Source organism: Vicugna pacos, chromosome 6, assembly GCF_048564905.1.
Source record: "Vicugna pacos chromosome 6, VicPac4, whole genome shotgun sequence".
Classification (NCBI taxonomy): domain Eukaryota; kingdom Metazoa; phylum Chordata; class Mammalia; order Artiodactyla; family Camelidae; genus Vicugna; species Vicugna pacos.
This window is the reverse complement of record NC_132992.1, coordinates 67,355,490-67,372,165: the sequence shown is the minus strand read 5'-3', so window position 1 is coordinate 67,372,165 and position 16,676 is coordinate 67,355,490. Positions and strand designations below refer to the sequence as shown.

At 51.6% G+C, this 16,676-nt stretch overlaps 1 protein-coding gene across 2 annotated transcripts in view; it reads right to left on the bottom strand.

Annotated features, from left to right (window-relative positions):
- Nucleotides 1-14,311, bottom strand: part of PLEKHD1 (pleckstrin homology and coiled-coil domain containing D1) — a 30,024-nt gene extending 15,713 nt beyond the window's left edge. Inside the window, exons 1-2 of one of the 2 annotated variants that reach the window (XM_072963297.1) lie at nucleotides 13,844-14,311; nucleotides 12,724-13,589 (exon numbers count right to left, since the gene is read on the bottom strand). In XM_072963297.1, the coding sequence (XP_072819398.1) occupies nucleotides 12,724-12,872 (149 nt within the window). In that variant the 5' untranslated portion in view covers nucleotides 12,873-13,589; nucleotides 13,844-14,311. Of the gene's footprint in view, nucleotides 1-317; nucleotides 1,476-12,723; nucleotides 13,590-13,843 lie in introns of those variants that run through there. The other variant, XM_072963298.1, reaches the window with a different exon arrangement.
- Nucleotides 14,312-16,676: the final 2,365 nt, after the last annotated feature.

The following is a 16,676-nucleotide window of genomic DNA, read 5'->3' as shown; positions in this document are numbered from 1 at the left end:
GCTCTGGGACACCCAGAGTGGCTGGCTCCTTCCTCTCAGGTGCCCTGTTAATGCTGCTGTTGGAGCCATGGGTCTTGGGGGAGGTGGAAGCAATGGTGTGCAGGGGCCAGCTCATATGGGCTCCCAGTAGCCAATAACAGAGTGACTCTTGCCTCTGGTTCTGCGATCAGTGACATAGTATTGGTAGCTGATATTAGTCACAGGGGAGTATTTGCATCATGAAAATCACTGAATGCTACAAAACAGTGTCGCACCCCACTCTGCCCCCAAGAGAGCCAGTTGTTGAACATTCACCAGCACACCGTGGTGAGACGCACCCTCTTGTGAGGGGCTCCAAAAGTTGCTGCCGGGTAAGGCGGAGTCAGTGAATCTGGGAAGGTGCCACCAGCCGTGTGATCTTTCCTGAGGTCACAGCTGCAGTGGGAGGGTCGCTGGGACTGCTCACAGCTGCCATCTCGCCTCCCCTAGGAAAGCTCAGCTCAGCTCTGTCCTTTGCTGTGCACCTCATGCCAACCTTGCTCTTTATTTGCACTGGCCCTCTTGGCCCAGCCAGATACCAAAGAAGGCTACGGACCTCAGAAGTGACATCCAGTTGATGCCAACTCTTCCCCAGGCCCTCTGCCCCCAGCGGAGGAAAAGCACATGAATACCACCTTCTGCAGAATGTGCAGAGGGCACATTCCGGGCCCTCCAACCCCTGTCCCTGCCTCCCCCCACCTCAGCTTTCCTACCATGTCTGCCCTTGATCCTCTCTGCTCCAGGCACTGAGCTCACGGCCTCCCACCACACCACGTCCTCCTGCGAAGGAGACTGCAGTTCTCCCAGGAATGCCCACCCTCTCTCTTCATCTGACTGAACCTCTCACCCCTGGTGAGCAGCCCAGCCCACACTGCCATCTGAGCTCCTCCTGCACCTGGTACTTTGCGCCACTTCCACACCCCACGCGCTCATCTTGCCCCGAGGGGATGCCCGGCTCCTAGAGGGCAGGCCGTGGCCCCTCAGTCCTGTGGGCCGAGGGAGACGTCCTCTGACAGTTTCAAGGGAACTTCACAAAGTAGTTAAGAACACAGGCTTTGGCATCGAACAGACCTGCCATTTCCCAGGTGGGGGGCTTTGGGCAAGTAAGTACGCTTCTCTGAGCCTCAATTTATTCATCTGTAGAATGGGGTGATAACACCTACCTCATCTGGTTGTTGTGAGGATAAAATGAGATTGTGCTCATCACTCTGCTGATTCACGTCAGACCCAGGACAGGGCTGAGCGCTGCATTCCCACGGTCCGCATATGCATCACCCACAGGAAAACGTGAGGCAGGCAGCACAGGACCGCCTCCTGGGGACCCTTCTCCTCCCCTTTCAGTGGCTTCTGAAATACCACTATGGACTGAAGTGTGTCCCCCAGATTCACATGCTGAAGCCCAAAACCCCAGTGTGACTGTATCTGGAGAAAGGGTCTTTAGGCCATAATTAAGGTTAAATGAGGTCAATAGGTGGGGCCAGAATCAGATGGAACTGGGGCCTTCTGAGAAGAGGAAGCATTTGCTCTCTCTCACTCTGTCACTTGAGAACACAGTGAGAAGGCAGCCGTCTGCAAGCCAGGAAGAGGGTCCTGACCAGACCCTGCCTATGCGGGCACCCTGATCTCAGACTTCCATCTTCCAGAGCAGTGAGGAAATAAATTTCTGTAGTTAGCAGAACAGTTTAAAAGACTGTTTACCCAGTCTGTAGTATTGTGTCATGGAAGCCTGAGCTGACTCAGACAAATACCTTCTTCTTTTGTAATAACATATAATGGGAAAGAATCTGAAAAAAAATATATGTATGTGTATGTATAACTAAGTTGCTTTGCTGTACATTTGAAACTAACATTGTAAATCAACTACACTTCAATAAAAAACAAAATTAAAAAAAATACCTTCTTGCCTTTCTGACACTTCCAGAGGCCCCTTCGCACTCAGAGCAAAGCACTGTGCCAGGGACTTGGTGTGGGTGAAGGGCTGACAATCACTAGTCACTTGAGCAGGGGGAGAATGGGGCTCTGAAGTCAGTCCTCATCCCTCAAACCACAGTCTGAGGCAAGCTCCCAGCCTGCTGAGACTTTCCTTCAAAGCCCCTCTATAAAATGAGGGTGCAAATATCTGTCTCTTGGGGCTGCTAGGAAGTTTCATTCATTGATCCACCAAATAATACGGACCTCCTATCCTATGCCAGGCAATGTCTGGGTGTTGAGGATAGAGCTGTGGACAAGAGAGACACAAATCCCTGTCCCCATAGAGCTTACACTCTGAGTGCATGTGGTGGGGAGGCAGACAGTAAATAGATGAGATGCCATGTACCAGACATTGATAAATGCTATGGAGGAAAATAAAGTAGGGTAAGTGATAGGGTAAGGGGTGGGTAGGGGAGGGTTCCATATTAAACAGAGTGATCAGGAAGAACCTGAAGGTAATATTTGCAGAGAAGTGTTTCAGGCAGAGAAGCCACAGGTGCAAAGGCCCTGGGGTGGGAAGTATGCCTGGCTCTGGAAGAAACTGAGAGTCTGCAGCAAAGGGAGCCAGGTAGAAAGCAGATTGTGTAAGGCCCTGTGGGCCACTGTAAAAACAATAATGATACAGCTAATAATCATTTAGCATTTACCCCAAGCCATGCCTTATTCCAAGCAGTTATCTCTGTTAACTTATTATCATCTTATGAGGCAGGTGTCTGCATTTTCGATGGGCAGAAATGAAGCAGAAAAATGACATGACTTGTTGAAAGTCACACTGCTAGTTAGTTTTTCCTCTGAATCAGAGAGACAGTCACTGATGGGTTTTGAGCAGGAATGACACGATCTGACACACATTCCAAAGGGCTCAGCCTGGCTGCTATGTTGAGAACAGATTGTTGGCGGGTGGGGCGTGGCAGGGAGAGGGGTGGGTGAGGCAGGGAAATCCATCAGGGGCTGTGGCCACAAGAGGGATGAGAGAGGATCTGATGGGTGAAGGCATATAAAGTCCTCCGCACTTGCCTGCTACACGGGATGCGTCCCCAAATGTCATGGCCCTCCTCTTGCCCTTTGAAGGAGGGCACAGAGAGGCAGGGGAAGATGGATGTCCAGGGCAGCCTTTGCTCCATGCCAGCTGGACGTCAGCAGGCCTGAGGGCCCCACCGTGGGCAGCAGGGATTGCGGAAGGCCCATGAGCCATGCAGGCCAAGTCTGGCCCAGTTGCAGCTGTTCTCAGCTTGGCTTGGGTGGGGGTGGCAGTGGGGGCCAAGGGAGAGGAGCTGGCACAGGCCTGGAAGAGGATAGCCCAACAAAGAACGCATCGGGCAGGCGCACTCCTAGGACCCAAAGAGCTGGCTGTGCGTACAGCCCTGCCTCGGGGCCTGCCCGCTGCCCCAGCTCATGATTCTCAGCTGCTTCTCGGCCGGTGAGGACCCAGGTCCAGAGTGCCCCTGCGCAGAAGGGCACTTCATTTTCCTGTCTTATCCTCCAAAGTCCCCTTACTCCTAGACCTCTCATTCTGACTACAAGCTAGGGGCCACGTCCCTCCAGGCCCTGCAGAGTTGGGAGGGCTGAGTAGGGGCTGGAGATAGTCACTGGTTATTTCACTGTCCTCATGGGCTGGCTCCCACGCACAGCGTATGTACCAGTATTTGAGCTATGTAACAATCCCGGAAGGGAGGGCTTTTTGTTCCCATTTTACAGATGAGGAAACTGAGGCATAAAAGTGAGGACATATATGCAAGGTCGCACAGTGAGGGCGGTGGTGGAGTTGGGACTGGAATCCACGGACAACTCCCTGTTCCTACTCACACATCACACTGTCTCAGGAGCTGCTTTGGCCTTTGTGCCATCACTTGGGCAGGAAACAGATGAGCCAAAGGCAGGAGGTGTCAAGGCTGGGGTAGCCAAGGGTCAGAGCTCTGCCATGTACCAGCAGCATGGCCAGGTCAAGTCCCCTGATCTCTCTAGGGCTCAGGTCCCTCAGGGTGATTTGAGGATAAAAATAGTACATATATCTCTGAGAGGCGTCCAGATAATTAAATGAGTTTGTTCACATGAAGATTTCGAACATTGTGTGACCCGTGGTAATAGTCCATAAGTGTTCACTTTTATTACTAGTATTAATATTTATTATTATTAGATTCAGCGTCTGCTGCAGCCTCCCCCGACTCCTCTTCCATTTATGCTCACAATAGCTCCTACTGGCGGGAGCTCTTGGCCCCAGCCCAGCTGGCCAGCTCACTGTCCTCCAAACACACAGTACTTTTCTGCATCTGCCCGTCCCTCCTGCCCAAGGCTCCCCCTTCCACCCAGGCCAACTTCAGTCCCTTGTCTCCAGCCCTAACCTTTAGGGCCTCCCTGTCCAGCCCACCGTGCTGCGGTGAAGCCCAGATGTGTGTGTGAGTGAGGGGTCTGTGTCTACCCTGGTTGCCTCCTCTCTCTGCTCTTAAAAGAATTTAAGTACCTTCACCTCTAGATTAAGGAGAATTTATGAGGTGCTGAGACATCCACTTTTCTGTTTTATTGACATTATTGAAATCTCTTACAACAACTCTAAGAGATGAGGGTATTTGTTTTTCTATTTCACTGATGAGGAAGCTGAGGCACAGAGAGGTTCAGCAACCAGTAAGTGGCAAACTTGGAGCTCAGTTCTGTCCGCCTGTTACCGAACCAGGTTCTTTTGCCCAACGTGCAGCAAGCCAAACGCTGAGACGCTGAGGTGTGCAGCATAGAAAGGGGCATATGTGTAGTGGCCAATAGCTTCTGTTACGTATATGTTAATATCACATCGGAAGTTAAAACCTACTGGGATAAAAGTAGACAGCTTGATGCCAACAAGTGTCAACACAAGAACCTGGATTCGATCTCTTAGGAAATATCTTTTCATGGATCCCATCAGGAATCAGGTCTATATTTGAGGGATTACTTAAACTAAGGGTCATTGTTTTGTGCTTGCTATGATTTATATTCCTTCTCATTCAAACTTTGAGCTTGCTCTTTGTTGCATATCCTTAAGCCCAAAACTTCAACCCATATGATGATCATTCAGCATAAAGGTCCAGACCCAAAGCCTTGGTCCCATGGTTGCAATCAAATGCAAAACAATTTCATTCCTCAAGTCCTCCTTAGGCATGCCCCTTATCAGCAGGAAGTAGCTCTCTTCCTTCAAGATTGAAGAATTCAATCAAAAGATGGAAAAGAATATGAAAAGGAATATATATTATATATATGTATATATATAATATATATGTGTAACTGAATCACTATGCTGTACACCAGAAATCAACACAACATTGTAAACCAATTATACTTCAATAACAAAAAAAAAAAAAAAGAAAGAGAGAGAGAAATAGGGAGGGACTGAAACTGCCCCATTGGGTTAAAACCCCATAATAGAAACTGGTGACTAACAGAAATTCTTGAGTTGTTCTTACAGAACAGCAGATAAGGGAAGGACTTATTAAAAATCCCTCTGACGCTAACATGACAAAAGTTGCTGAAACCGGACAGACTGAACCTGGCTGATTAGAGCCTGCACAAACTAGACTCACTTGTCCGATAGGTGACCTTTTGACGTCACATCCCCAAATTCCCCTATATTTCATACCAACTCCTCTGAAGCTTGCACATGTGTCCAGTGAAGAAGCAAGTGACTCGATATGCCTGGGCGGAGCACTGGTCACCTCACCTTTCCTTTTCCTCCAATCACCTCTCCCCATGTCTCAGACCACCCTGCTTCTTTATCCCAGAAATACCCCAAGCCCCTAGCCTTCGGGAGGGCAGATTTGAGATTTGTTCTCCTGTCTCTTCACTTGGCTGCCTTTGGAATGAACCTTTTCTCTGCCACAAACCTAGGTGGCTCAGTGTTTGACTTGCTGGGCCTTGGGCAAATGAACCTGGTTGGGTCACATGTCCTCAACTGCTATGCTCTCTAATGCCCAGTCCCCCTCACCACGACAGGTGGCTTTCCTCATCATTTAAGCTTGCATTGCTGTTTTTCTTCTGAGAGCTTCTCTTTGCAAAGGGACTACAAAGGGCTCAAGTCAGAGAGCATTAACAAATCACCTGTTAATGCCTGGGCACTGAGGCCAGATGATTCCCTGCCCTCAGGGAGCTTACAGGCAAGTACAGAAGCAAGCATTGTACAAATCAATCATTTAAACAATACCCAATGCTTATTGAGCTCCTCCTCTTTGCCAGGCACTGTTTTAGGAACATCAGAATGTTTGTTAACTCATTCACTCCTCACATGAGCTAGATGAGGTAAGTGAACAGAGAGGTTAAGTAACACACCTCAGGTCACACAGCTGGTAAGTGGGCAGCTGGGATCATTATAAAGCACCAGGGTACCTTGCTGCATTGCAAGTTTGTATGAGGCACAGGAAGAGAATAGACCAGGGAGATAAATGGTTTAGGTGTTCAGCCAAGGGAGTTCTCTGAGAGGAGGGGACAGCTGAGCAGGGTTTGGAAGAATGAATAGGAGTATCTTAGGAAACTGAGAGGAGGAGGAAGTGGGAGATACCTTCCAGACAGAAGGAACAGCATATGCAAGGAATACTACATTCAAGGTTATCAAAAGATGGTGTATAGCACAGGGAACTATATTCAATATCTTGTAACAACATTTAATGAAAAAGAATATGAAAATGAATATATGTATATATATATGCATGACTAGGACATTGTGCTGTACACCAGAAATTGACACATTATAACTGACTATACTTCAATTTTTTTTTAATGGAATCATTTGTTTAAAAAAAGGTGTCTGGTAGTACTAGCAGGTAAGTGGTGGGCAGTGGTGGGGGGGTGGTTAGAGGGAGTTAAGGTCAGAGAGAGAAGTAGGGATCAGAGCAAGGCGGGCCATGTAGTTCTTGTGAGAAGGTTGGGCTGCTTCTTGCAGATGAGGGGAGCTGCCAGTGGATTTCAAATCAGGCACTCATGAGGTCAAATTGCAGTTTTAGACCCGGAGACGGTGGCTTTGAGGGCACCACAGCCCAACAAAGAGACAGATTAGAGTTAGTCATGATAATAGAGTTATTGGTTATTGCCTGTAAAAATCACCAGAGTTGGTGGAATAGATAAGAATGGGGAGAGCAGAGTCTGGGATGATATGAGGGCCAAGACTCTAGCTTAGGTGACATGGCGGACACAGGTGGCATCCAGCATGAACCAGGGAACCCAGGAGGGATTTTTCCAAGCTTTGCCTCCAACTTTACTCCTATTCCCAGTGCTCTGAGTGCAACAAGGGCTCAACCAGAGCTTGATGGACAACACTGGCCTCCCAACTGAACCAGCTGGAAGTGAGGGAAAAACACTACTTAGACCCACAGATACCTTCTAAGTTAGGCGAGTCCTCTTAAAGAAAGGCCCATCTACTCTGCTGAGCTCCTTCATGTTTGGAGATGCAAAAGCCAAGTGTGGGAGTCGGGGCTGGAAAGGGCCTCGCATCACAGAGTGAGAGGAACTTGGAGCTGGGGGAAATCCTGGAGGAGAATGGGGAGGAGGGGTGATGGGAAAGGGCAGAGGAGAGAAGATCCAGGGAAGATGCAAGAGCCTGGGTCCTACAGAGTGAAGACAGCGGTGAGCAATGCCAGCTCTGGTGGTGGCGGGAGGCTTGAGAAACCAGGGAGCTGGCACCCAGCTAGGTGCTTGCACCTCTGGGACCTAAATGCTTCCTCCACCCTGCTCTTTGGCAAACCTTCCCCTCAGCACAGTCTACTAGACTTCCAAAGACCTTGTTGGAGGCTGCTGCATCTGTGTGGCGGCAGGGACGGGCAGGGAGAAGGGGGGATGAACCAGGCTCCATGTCTGCTTGTGCAACGAACACTGTCAACCCTGGGCAGCAGATTGATCCCCAAACAAGGAAATGAGAGTTTAGGGATTAGCAGAAACCTTGTGCAGGCCTGAGACTTCCTCAGGTCTTCCTGTGGGAAGATACTTTGGGTCAAACTTATCTCACTTTCAAGAGGGCAGTGAGAGCCCAGTGGACATGTGAGCTGCCCATGGGTTCCATTCTCAGGAAGGCAGGAGATCCAGCCTGGCTTTCCCTTCTCCCCCGGGGAACAAACTTTGAGAATAGGACCAGCACCCAGGATCCCTCATCCCTGAGTCCCTCAGGCACTGAGAATAGGGGTGTGGGGTTGGAGCCAGGTACACCTTAGAGCCGGGGAAGGACGGCTTATGAGACTGCCCCTTTCAGAAGTGACAGAATGGAGGTAGAAATGACACAGTCCCCAGTGCGTGTCTGTTTTGTCCATTCCGGGCAGCCTGGTATGCTCAGGGGATGTTGGTCCTGGCCTCTGCCACTTGCCTGGCCCTAGATCTGAGACAGCAGATGGCAGGAATCCTGCCTGTGAATGCATGGTGATGACAAGTTAAGGTTTAGACAGAAATCATCAAGTCCAAGGGGCTCCAAAAAATGTTAGCAGAATTCTTCAAACAGCATAGTAAAGACAAGCTTAACATATAAAGCAGATCATAGGGCGGAGGCAATGGGTGAAATGGGAGGGGCCTTGGAGGCCCAACTTCTGTTCCTCACCCCTGCTGTGGGGGAGTCAAGGCACCTCTAGAATCACCTTGGAACACAGTTTAAAAACCACAATTCAATCCACTCCCATTTTCTAGATGAGACAGTGCTGCCAGTGAGCTGAGACGTGGCCACGCCTTGGCCTAGGTCATGCAGCTGGTCATGGGCAGAGCTCCTGCCTCAAAGCCTAGGTTCACCTGCCACCACAGCCACAGCACTAAAGAAACTGCTTTATGATTTCCAGATCTTGGACAGAAGGAAGTTGAACTGCCTGCAAGGTTTCTGCCTGAGTTTCAGGCCTTGTGCAGGTGAGAGTCATTTTCAAACAGGCCCTCAAAAGCCTCTCACAGCTCCTTGGGGGACGGGGAGGAAGAAACGTAACTTGTTTGCATAATCAACTCATTTAACTTTGGTCAGGGCGAATCATCACACGACTCCAGTGAAGCCTGAAAGTAATGGGTGTTATTTCATCATACAGCTGTACTGTGATCTGGAGAGTGGACCCATCTCCTGAACCTAAGGACACAGTGTCACCTCGATGCCAGCACCTCAGAAGGGGCAGGGAGTGATGGACAGAGGGACCTGAGGAGATCCTTCAGCTGCCACCTAGCCACTGCCCACCTCCAAATGCTGTCATTCCAGAAGTCTGGAGAACACGAGTTGATTATAAAAAGAGGGGCCTGCAGGCACCCTCCAGCTGGGAGAGAACAAGCAGAAATGCTGCAGCTGTGCTGTGGGACACCACGGTCCGCTGTGAGAAATGCTAGCGGAGCTAGAAAGTGAGACCAAATCCCAGTGTCACCAGAGCTAGGTTGAGCCCGGTACATGGAGGTGATAGGTTAGCTCTTTCCCCCAGCCCTTTGGGACAGCTCAGTATAGCAGGGTCACCTTAAGGAAGCAGAACCAAAGATGAAACACTTGGACCCAAATATCTCTGGGGAGAAAGTCTCTGCAAGTCTTTTTGGTATAGTGACCACTGATTTCACAGATTATCTTTCCACACCTGTGCAGGTTGTAGCCTGGGATTTGGGAAATGAGGCCACCAGGGTCCCCTGGCACCTAGTGGACACTGTGAGTCTTAACTTCCTGAGACAGGACCCATCAATGTTCCATAAGAGTGAGCTGCAGCTGGGCTGGGCTCAGGGCCCACTGGCCACCTTACACCTGGGGGGAAGGAGGGACAGGAAGGCAGACGCCCCTGCTGCTGGAAGGAATTGGCTGGGCCCTCCTCATCAGGGGCTCCAGCCTTGGGAGGTGTTCAGAGGAATCTGGGAGAGGGACTAGAATGCTGGGGAAAGTATGAAGCCCCGGGAGAGAGTGAGCTGCCTGCTGGACCAGCCCCACCACGGTGCTGACACTGGCTGAGGCAGGGATGCTCGTCTCCTTTCTCCCTTGTCTCCAAGCTGCCCTTGGAGCTGCCAAGGTCTTTACCAACAGCACCTGCCTCTCCACCACTCACAGGTGAAGGGGAGAACAGAGTCATCAACCTGACCCTCTAGACACATTTCCCAGATCCTCTTATCTTGGCTAAGTAATGTTTTTGATGCTTTTCCCTTTTTGTTGTTCGTGGGAAAAAAAGAAAGCTGAATTTTCAGCTCCAGGGCATCTTCCCACCCCAGGAAGGGCGGGGCTGCTTGGCAGTAGGAGCTGGAGGCACAGGCCCTGAGACAGACCCTGAGCGGAAGAGGTTTTATAGAACTCAGCTGGCCATAGCCAGCTCCATCCTGCTCATTTGTTATTTATGCAGCGCGGGAGACTTTCCAGGCCCCCTCCCCTCAGCTGTCCCAGCTAGGGCATCGATCGATCGATCGATCGCCCTAATGGCAAGGCTCTGCAGTGGCGGGCCTGAGCTGCCCCCTCCCCAGGCCTTCCTGTGGCTGCTAATTAGCTCGAGTCCAGAGACTTCACGTTGCAAATGGGGAACTGGGGCCCAGGGGGCCCTGCTGAGAAATGAGAGGGGGCTAAACTTAGCATCATGTCTCCTCCACGTCAGACCCTCTCCGGCTGGCTATTGCTGACACAAAGATAAGTTGTGTGTGTGTGCTTGTGTTATGTGTCCCTAGAACTGTAAACATGGACAGAGGCCCAGAGTAGGCAGGTGGGATGTTAGTCTTTCCTGGGCCCAGGGGAAGGGGAGTCTTTGCACAGTGGCAACTCCAGAATTCCTATAAAGGGAACAGCAGTGACAGTCTCCTTGGAAGGGGGCTGGAGGACAATGTTGCAGGGCATGTACTGTTCTGACTTGGATTGATTTTTTTGTGTTCCTATAGGGCCAATGGTAGAGATTCTTGGGGTAGGGGGTGCTACAGCTCTCCAAGGCCCCCCTGGCTCCACCACTGTGCCTTTAGCTTAGAGGCTTTGCCCCCAACACCTCCCAGCCCTGGAATCAACTGTAGGTGCAGGGGCCGGGTCCCCATACCTGAGGGTGAGGGGAGCTAGGGGATATAACCTGGGGGTCACAGGCCCCTAGTCATTTGCCAGGGATGCAATCAGGTGAAAATGGCTGGCAAGAGAAATCTTGGATGACAAGACCCAGAGGTAATACCAAGGATAGCAGTCAGACCCAGTGGAGAAGGAATGTTGGCTGCTGGGAGCAGCTGAGGCAGAAGGAGGTGGGGCATTCTGCTAATGGTACTTGAATTTATGAGCATCCTTCCCACCGCCACTTGAGTGCCCTGGTTGAGACAAGCCTGCTCCTGGTGGTCAGGAGCTGCAGCTCAGATAGCACAGCCCTGGAAGCCTCTCACAAGATGCTGTTCCTCCTGCCCCAGGCCTCCATTCAGGGGATCAGAGATTAGCTTAACTTCAGAGGAACTCAAGGAATCTATAGTCCATTAAATCCCAGAGTGAAACCTGGCAGAACCAAAAAAATGTACGTGAAACACCATCCACAGCTCCATTTTTTCCATGGTCTTGTAGAAATAGTAAATTATTCATCAAAACAGAACATCAGAACCAACCATTACCATGTCCCTGTGATCTAACTTCTTGGGAACATTTGAGGTCCCCCTGCTCAGGGGCAGACTCATAGTGTGAGATGGGAAGGGGCATCTAGACACTCCTAGTTTCCTGGAAGGACACACTTTGTTGGGGGGGGTAGGGTGCTGATCAGGGTCCCAATTCCATAGGCCATTCCACAGCAAATCTCAGAACTGAGATTTGACATAAAGGTGAAAACTGTCTGGAAGATGGCCCATTGCTCCTGAAACCAGCATTGGGAACTTCCTGCAAGTTCAGAGCTGTGAGCTTCCCCTTCTTCCAATACCTTCCAGGCCCATTTATAAGTGGAAAGTGGCTACTGATGTCTGGGGAGTGGCCTCTGAGTTGGGACCAGGAAGCTGAGGCTGCAAGATGAGCTGGGGCTGCTCTGACCCTCCCCACCACCCCTTCCAAGGGATCAGTCCTTCTAACAAAATCAATCCAGACCAATCCATCCCCTCCCCCACTTTCCTCAGTCTCTGCCCTGTCTCCTACCTGCTCCCACCGCTACCCCCACCCCTACCCCCACCCCCAACCACAGTCCATTCTAATCCGGCTTCTCTGCATGAAGCACTGGACTCTCTTTTCCATCGGCCCAGATTTTTAAAATGTACACAATTCAAGGGACAGTTGGAAGGTTTCCCAAAATCGCTCCTCCGGTGATGGGCACAGACTCTTCCGGGGCCCTTCCACCCCTGGCCGGAGACTTTCAGAAGCTCCCTCAGTGTGCGTACCAGTTGGGGGGAGGTGGAAGTAGGGGATGGGGGGTAGGATACTCATGCCCACCTCTAAGCCCACTCCTCCGAAGCTTGGAGCAGGGGGTGTGTGAAGATGATGGAACTGGCAGTGGAGGTCCCGGGAGAGTATCTTTGGCTAGTTAGTGATGGGCTTCTCCCTCCCCGCGGAGCCTGGCCCAGTCTAACCCAGCTGGGCTCCTTCCATGACCACGATCTCTTCAGCCCACACCCAATCTCCCACCCTGACTTAGATCCATTCCACAGAGAACTCAGCCGTCCCATCCCAGCTCGAGCAGCCTCGGGCAAAGATGACCCCAACCGAGGCTGGGATGCACATCTTCCAGGGGGCCCCAGCACAGAGTGAAATGGGGACGAGGGGAAGGTCACAAAGGAAGACAGAGGCAGGACGGTAATGAAAGGGATGGTAGGGGGTCCTTAGGCCCTGGGCTCCCTCCCAGGGCAGTCCTCACCGGGTGCAGGAGGCTCACTCACCGCCGGGACCACTTGGCCGACGGCCTACCGAAGGGCCGCTTCCACAGCACACCGTAGAGCTGCACTTTGGTGCTGATGTCCAGAGCGTCCGAGTCAGTCTGCTCCAGGGACGGTGAGGGCGACACCGAGTTGGACTTGGACGTGAACATCCTGCCTCTGCGGGGCTGCCGCCAGCTGGGCCCACCCGCTCCCCGGGGCAAGCACCGACGCGGGGCTCAGGGCAAGGGCGGGCGTGGCGGGAGGCTGCGGGGAGACGGCGTCGGCGGGCGGCTCCGGGCGCCGTCCGGGAGCGTCTCAGCCGGCAGAGACGAGGGGCCGCCCGGGCCGGGAGCTGCTGCATTAAAGCGCGGGGTGCCCAGAGCGCGGCGGCCAGGGGCGTGGGGTGCGCAGCCTCTGACTCGGGCTCGGGGATGCGGCGGGCCTGGCGGGAACTCGGCAGGGAGAGCGGCTCAGCCTCCAACCAGCAGCATCGCCCCCCGCAACCCCCTCCCCGCGCGACAGCCCCAATTCTGGTGGCCCCGATTGGCTGGGAGGGGCAGGTGAACTAGCTGGAGCGCCAATCAGTGCGGGCGCCGGCGAGAGGGACGGGCTCTGTGAGTCCGGAAGGTCCCGGCGGGTCGCCTGGCCCCGGGACGCGGCCCCAGCACTTCCCTACCCCCACCCCGCATACCGGTCCTTCCCCTGAGTTCCCTCTGGCTTGCAGAGCCACATCGAAAACAGGAACAGGTCTGCTTTGTGACGGGCTTGAAGTCACTCCTGCAGATCCCTACTCGCTTTGGGTCGGGGAGAGCAGACAATCGGCCTTGGAATCTCACCTTAGTCCTCATTTGGCTCCGAGAAGCTGCGGTGAGCCTTGCTTTTCTCTCCTGTAAGGCAGAGAAGCCTGTACCTCCTCGGGCAGGGCGGGAGCCAGGTAAGACTTAGGCAAGTGCCCGAGCGCCCGCCCGCCCCCGAGAGGAGGCTCCGTCGGGGCTGACGGCGCTTCCCCGCTTCCTCAGGTAGGTCTCACTTTGTACCGCTACTGCCGCGTCCGGAGCAGATTTCTTTTCCCAGAACTTGGCTGCCTGCGTCGGCATTTGGCAGTCAGTGCCAATCCCGAATGATCAGTGCAGTTAGTCACCGTGATTTATCTGCACGCCTGGCCCGTGCTCCCTGGGACCTGGCGCTCCATACACTTCCGCTCCTCTCGTCGGCTCTAGGTGACCGTCTCACTTTTAGGCCGGGGCAGACGTCTGCCCAGCCCCTGGGACCGCGGGCAGAGAGACTACGTTAGCACCGCGGCGTGCCGGCACCGCTCCAAAGGGCAGGGAAGTGAGTCTGCGCGGTGAGAGGCGGCCGACTAGACCACGCTGCTGTCACCCTTCCCCAGGCCGAGGAGTCGCAGGCCGTCTCTGGGCAGTCAGGATTCTCCTGTGCCCTTGGGAAAACCACTTTCCCTCTCAGGGACTCTGATGCCTCACATATACGATAAAGAAGTTTGACTGGAACAGAAGTTTGCAAATAGCCTGAACCCAAATCAGCTTATTGATAGACTTTTATTAACTTGCCCAAGTAAAAAATTAAGGTATAATTAAAATACGATAAAATGCACAGATCTTAACTATTTATTTGATGAAGTTTATTTGATGGATGTACACACTGAGTAACCACCACCCAAAGCACGATAGAAGCTAGAACATTTCCATCATCCAGAAAGTTCCCTTATGCTCCTGCCTAGTCAACTTCCCGTCCTCCACTACTTCCCAGGCAACCACTTTCTGACTCACATTTGCAAGCCTTTTTTAAAGTTTTGAATTTTAATGCCTAAATGGCATTCTCCACAGAACCACTATCCCCTGTTGTCCTTTGTTAATTTATTACCTGTCTGGCTCCTCCTTGCAGGCATTTGAGTTTGTAATCCTCACTAGATGCTCTCCCAAGGCCTTCCCAGGTCTAACATTTTGAGTCTAGTTAAGAATGGGCTTAACAAAGGGCTCCCACAACCCTGGCACCCTTCCCCTAACCAGCTCTTAGGTTCCCAAGGCCAGGCAGCACCCCCTTGTTTCTCACTGTCCATAGGGGCCCTTCTGAATTTCCTTGTGCCACTCATGGCTTATGTTTCCCTGCAGAACATCTCAGGCCCAGCCTTAACAAAGGGCTCAGGGCCTGAGTCCACCAGGTGGGAAGAGACAGGACTAGGAAGATGATGAGAGCCCATGGAGAGCGTGCCAAGTGAACATTTCACATTTTGGGGGGCTGTTTCCGAGGCATGTTCTAATGCTTGGAAGATTTCCCACTTTAGGAGTCTGCTTTTCCCAGATAGAAGCCAGAAAACTTGTGTTAGAAGCTTGTGGTGTGGAGTTCACTGGTCAGGGGCACCAGGACAGGACTCTGAGTTGCAGGTGACCAACATGAGGATAGAGCATGTGCAGGCGTCAGTTTCTTAAGGGACGGTACCAAAGGCATGTGACTTGCTTTGGGGGTCAGCTGTGGCTGCAAGGCGGCATTCTCAATGCAGCAAGCAGCATTTGCACTGGCTGCAGGGGCAGTCACAGGCTGGTGGGCTGCTGGTGGCACACAAAAGGCAGCATCAACAGCTGCCTTGTCAGGTTGCTTGTGCAGCATGGTTCTGGATAGCATCTCTGGAAGCTTCAGTTCAGGTCAGCCCTGGTTCTCTAGCCCTGCCAAAACCCTTTTAATAAATTAATTCCTTTTCTGCTTAATCAGGTCAGTACCAGCTTTAGCTGCTTGTGAGGAAGGACTGGTGATGGGCTCCTGGGCCATAGGTATGAGAAAGGCAGGATGCCTGGAAAGGTCTGTAAGGAAGTCCTTCCCAAGGAGATGGGCTGAGTGAGTCCAGATATTACCTGGGAAAGATGCATCTTCATTCTGTTTCTTCAGTGGAAGAAATAGGGCCCAAGTTTCTTTAGTGGCAGAGAGAAAGCAATCTTTGCCTACTCCCTCTGCATACAGGACATCTGAACAGACCTTGGCTAATGGTAGTTAAGGAAGGGTGGAAAGACTGCCCTGAGGCAAACAGCATGAGTTTGAAGGACCACTAGATACTTGAGCGGCTTCTGCTTCCTTCAACTAACCAGCCCAGATCATGCCAAGTCAGCCTTGGGAGAAGCCATTTTTGCTTCCTTTGTGTTCTCTGGCCCAGCTGGTGGGAGTGCTGAATGCCTGGCAGGTAGTTCTGTGGAAGGCAAGCTGGGTGCCAGTCCAGGAGCCCAGCCCACGTGTGGGCCAGGGCTGCCCAACCTTATCAGGAAATAAGTCAGGGTGGACACTCAGGGCCCTAGCGCTCTACAGGCTCAGACACAGAGCTAATGTTCTAAATATATTCCTTACCTCTTATTATTTCATTTAATTTTGGGAACAGCTCCAATGAGGTGCATGTTATTTTTAGTTTTCCAGATGAGAAAAATGAATTTCAAAAAAGTTGTCTACCTAAGGTCACTCAGCTAGTCACTTCCAGGAACACAACAGACCCTCAAATATGAGTTGAATAAGGGAAAGTGACAGGATGGAGATTCCTGATTGGTCTGAATCCTAAGCCTATGCCCCGCATGCATGCTGCCATGTGAAGTGCAGTCTGGGAACATGCTGGCCTCTCTGTCAGTCTTTCCTCCCTTTTCCAGTAATTTCTTTTGATTACCAGTTCCCCTGAGGCTTAAAGTTCCTGCAGAACTGAAGACACAACTCCGCTTGCTCTATAAAATTCCAGCCTCTCAGCTGTGTTCAGGGATAGGCTCCCAATAACGAAAACATATTTTCGTTTTCTTATGGTTTTTATTTTTCCCCAGCTTTACTGAGGTATGATTGACAAATACAAATGTATAATTTAGGTTACACAACATGCTTTTTAAAAGATGTACAATATGATGGTTTAATATACATACACATTGGGAAATGCTTACCACATTCAAATTAGTTAACATATCCGTCACCTCGCAAAGTTACTGTTCTTTTGT